This window comes from Nanorana parkeri, unplaced genomic scaffold, assembly GCF_000935625.1.
Source record: "Nanorana parkeri isolate BGI_ZX_2015 unplaced genomic scaffold, ASM93562v1 scaffold255, whole genome shotgun sequence".
NCBI lineage: Eukaryota > Metazoa > Chordata > Amphibia > Anura > Dicroglossidae > Nanorana > Nanorana parkeri.
The window spans coordinates 1,117,775-1,122,526 of record NW_017306523.1 but is presented as its reverse complement, the minus strand read 5'-3'; the positions used below and the strand labels follow the sequence as shown (position 1 = coordinate 1,122,526).

The window sequence follows — 4,752 nt, the reverse complement described above, 5'->3', positions numbered from 1 at the left end:
AAGGGGTCAGTAAAAAAAAAAAAAAAAAGGCACAATCTAGACTGTATGCCAAAGAGGGAAAACGGGAAGTCCAGCTCACAGCAATGCCCAGGTTGTCACAACAATGCCTGGTGGGGAGGGCTGAGACCTCACCCCTTCAGGATCAATAGGATCATAGACAGCAGTGGGATTCGTGCTGTGGTTCACCCTATTCAAGCCCCAAGTGTTTGAGCAGAGTTCTGCTATAACAACTGAGATAGGCTGCAGGCCTGATTTCAGAATACCTGTATGGACTGTGAACACAAGTAGTCAGGACAGTAACAACATTAGACTTTTCTATATAAAAGGTAGAACTCTATAAAAAAAATTTTTGATCAAGCATGATAGGGTTAGGAGGTAATTATTGCTATCTGTACACCTGTTGGGGCTTTTTCTCTCTACTTCTTTTCCTAATGAAACAACTGGAAGCAATCAAGTGGAAGACCTTTTTAGATTATTAGCAGGAAGAGAACAGGGGCAGATAGTCATTTATTAGACAGCATCTGACCTATGTGAGGCTTCAGACAAGAAGCTATTGAGAACCCCTCTAGTAGAATATTTGTAACAAAGGTCATTGTAAATGTTCACTGCTACACTATCAGCAGCTGGTTTATTTAAACCATCTGAAACCATGTTACAAGCAAATGGAAATCCCCTTAACAGAACAGGGCCTTTATGCAAAATAGTTCTACATTACAAATCATAACAATATTACATTTCTGCCTTCTTAGTAACACATGAAACACCATAATTGCTAACTCTGTTTCCTAGTCAAATAGAATGTACAGGAGTTAAATGTCCCCAGGTAACCATAGCACACAGTTATATTTATAAAGATTTTATCCATGGCCAATACATTTGTATAGGCTTTGCAAACTATGAACTAATGTGCTAAACCTTTATAAGAACCTTTCATGAAACCAGAGACACAAAGGCACTTTGATTACTGAATACTTAGCTTGAACTTGCAGTTCAATTTTGCTCAAGTACAAAAAGAAGCACATCTTAGTCTAACATTAATAGCATTAATAAAACAGAGAATTATGACATTAATTTGGGTGCTAAGATTTTGCCACAGCTCTTAAAACAGGTCCAAGTACTCCCCTGTTCACTGTTCTTTACCCAAGAACATGTTTATTTAAATCTTATAAGTGTAACCAAAAAAAATCATCATAAAAAAGCTTACATCATGGAAAGAACATTCTTATCCAATGCAAACTATATTATCTATGAAATACATGAACAGTCTGAGTCATGACTACTTGACTCAGCCAACAGTAATTCTACCATGGTTATATTGGAACTTGGCTTGTGGAAGAATCCTTGGCATGTTCTTTATTTTCATTACCATTTTGGTTACAGGTAATTACCGGCAGGTTGAATCACCATATAGCTTCTTAGATCTTACGCCACAAGAGGAAAATCTTCCTGCCACTAACTCATATTGGAGTCTTACCCTTCCTGGAGGCTTCAGTGGTAAGCTCTTCCTTGTCAAGGTATCCACATTAGCCACCTAGTTCTACCACTCCTGCTGCGGTCGGAGGAAGTATCCCAAAAGAGAAATGAAAACTTTTAGTAATGGCCAAAGCAGGGGGTGGACCTGAAAGGTCAGATGTAGGATTCTTGGCAGCCAAGTCTCAGAGATGCAAGATAACCAATTAAGTCATTAAAAAAGCTGTCATCTACCCAATAATGAAATACCTTGAAACATTTTGATCCAAGCTCCTGCACTACGTGGCTTACTTGCACTTCTCTCAGGTATTGTGTGCAACCATGTATGATGACTGACTTTGTATTATAGGCTCACCAAACAAAACCTCATACAAATGCATGTACTTCCCCATTTAAAAATGTGACTACAAAAAGACATAACGAAAAGGAAATGAACAAACTAACTTTAGACTGCCAGAGTGTAAAACTGAAACACACTCATCACCTAGACTTACAGAAAGGAAAAAAAGAGGGCAATGCTTCAGTAGTGTTATCATTCAACTGCGGGCAGACATACAACACAGTGCAATGCACTCAGAGACTTTCCTAGAACGCAGAGTTCACGAGGACAGAATGGGAGATACGAAGGTGCCAAGAGCTACCACTCCATCAATATTTACCAAGGCTTGGGGGTGGATTCTATGAAGAGGCAGGCACCTCCGTTCTCTGAATTAGCATTTGATCATCAAAGCGTTCCAGCAGCCTGAAGTCTGGAAAATTTGTGGTAAGTTTCTGCCTAAACCTCACCCATAATATGAACTTGAGCAAGAAATGCACAACAACCAGCCCAAAGTTCCTCTGTGATGATGTCATACACTCCATTAGTAAGCTGTCCAAGTACAATTTAGAACCCTGAATTGTCCACTGCTAGTATATATACTGGTATATAACACTTGGATTATTTTAACATGACATACAAATATAAGTGTTGGTGAACTACTACAGAGAATATACTGTAAACATCAACTTGGCAACATAGAAGCAACTAATACTAAGGGTTGGCAAAAGTTATTTTACATTTTGGACTTGCTTTTCATTTTCCATACTCTTGCTTCCAGTTCCCTCAAATGCACCCTAAGGTTTGGTTGGAATGATAGCAGGGCAACCTTCTGTGTGTAGACTATAACCTAACACACTATATGCCTCAAGAAAGTAACTGACAATTCATGCAACCCGCAGAAGCTGCTGCAATTGTACTGCACACTAAATACCTTGTGACACTCAGCATGTGGTCTGAATTGTGAAACACGGCAAGCTTCCACGTCTAGCCAAACTAGCCACAAGTCTAACTTCAAAGTATAATATTTTTTAACAAACACAACCTTCGTTATACAATGGAATCCACCAAGTGGATAAAAATACGAGTAAATTCTATTATGGTGCCCAAGACATCTCATTAACAGTTTACAGAAAACGCCATTCACTATTCCAACATGTTTAAATCATGAATTGCAACTAAGAAAAGTCAGATTGTCAAAATATAGCCACCTACAAACATACATAACAAGGTGGGTGTGAGATTTACTGGTATACAACATTACAGAAAGCAGTCATACACAATGAATACACTCAGAAATACAGCAGTTATATGTCGAACAGATCCAACACAAATATTAAACCAAAAGATTGGAATACCTTTTACCAAAAACAGGTCTTTAATTCCAGCATCATCCAGTGTTGTGGTGTTGAAGTGATCACTGGACATACTCAGGTCCTGTGGCTAGTGACATGTATGCAAAAGATCCTATTCTTCTAGCATCCCACGTTACTTGGAAAAGCAGTCTTGCTGGAGGAATTGTAAAGTGAAAGTCCCGTCTTCGAGCAAAGCTTTTTGCCCCCGTCTTCCGCTTTCTATCAGCAGGTCCCAGGTGCAAGGCACAAACTACTGTGGCTCAGACAGCAGACCGCGGCTACCAATTATCAGCTGCCATCAGCGGAGAGCTAGAGGCTCTGTGGCAGGAAACTGGTTGTATTGTGGAAAGAGATAACAAAAAATGCAGCCTCATATCCTTAGGCTGTCTGTCTGGAGCGAACCATCAGCTGTTTAGTAACGTTTACAGAGAAACAGGAAAAGAAACAAATGCCGTAACCGACCCGCCTGAAGCAAGGCACAAACGTGCTAGTATCTTCTCGCTGCTACTGCTCTTAAAAGCCACTTCAACTTTTAGCAGCTTCGGAAACAAACTGAGAGGCGGACACAATGGCAGCCCCTGATTAACACGTTGCTTTCTGCTGCGCTGCTTGCTCCCTGTCACAAGGAGAAGTTGACACTTGTAAAAGGGGTTTTAATTCCACCCCATTTCTAGCACAGGACACAATGTGCGTCATTCCATAGTCGAAACACTTTCCTCGCTACTTTAGTCAAGACTGTCTGATACTCGCTGCCACCCCCCTCATCTTCCCTCCTCCCTCTGCCTCTGCCAAAAGTCTCCAACTGCTGGCAGTTCCTCACACATGCTCGCTGAGCCAGCTCTGCCTTGGAAAAAAAAGTGGATGTCACAGCTGCACTGTCAACAGTTCAACTACTCTTGTTCCCTCCCCAGCTAGCATTGTTCTACCAGAAGTACGGTAGCATCCAAAAAACGACACACAATAGTTAACCTAGCTACAGTTTAACTATCATGCATTGTACCAGATACGAAAACCAAAAACATGTTCCTGGCAATAATCTGCTTGTTATTCAAAGAATTTAAAATCACAGAAAAGGTACAATATAAAGCAGGCAATATGAGTATTTTATATGACCTTAGAACGAGACAACTTAAAATTAAATTTAAGAACAAGCCCCCAACAACTAGATTACAAATTATTTTTCTTTTTACTTTGGTTTATTTAATGATTGGAGCATCATTATTATGGAGAAAGATCAAGTACAACCTTTAAAAGCATCACCAAAACAGGTTACCCTTCTGTTCCAGTCCCACGTCCCCAGGGTGGATGCTATCCACAAAAGAAACACCTGACAGTGGCTGACAATAAAGGGAATTATAAGCCTCATAAGACTTCTATTGATATGTGCCCATGTAACTGTCATACCTTGCCCTGCACATTCTCTTTAAAGAGCTGTCCATCTTGGTAGAAGAAGGGCTCTGCTCCCTCATGTTAAAGTTTACTTTTGAGACCATGTTACACCCATATTTAGGCTGCAACATGAAACAGGACCTCAATCTCCATCACTCCCCTTACCTAAATCACAGGGTTCTTCTCCACGCAGCATCCAAGTATCTTCTGAATTTGAATGTG

At 40.3% G+C, this 4,752-nt stretch overlaps 1 protein-coding gene across 1 annotated transcript in view; it reads right to left on the bottom strand.

Annotated features, from left to right (window-relative positions):
* Positions 1–3,566, bottom strand: part of LDLRAD4 (low density lipoprotein receptor class A domain containing 4) — a 21,733-nt gene extending 18,167 nt beyond the window's left edge. The window contains exon 1 of the mRNA XM_018556860.1: positions 3,145–3,566. Within this exon, the coding sequence (XP_018412362.1) occupies positions 3,145–3,214 (70 nt within the window). The 5' untranslated portion in view covers positions 3,215–3,566. The remainder of the gene's footprint in view (positions 1–3,144) is intronic.
* Between the last annotated feature and the right edge of the window lie 1,186 nt (positions 3,567–4,752).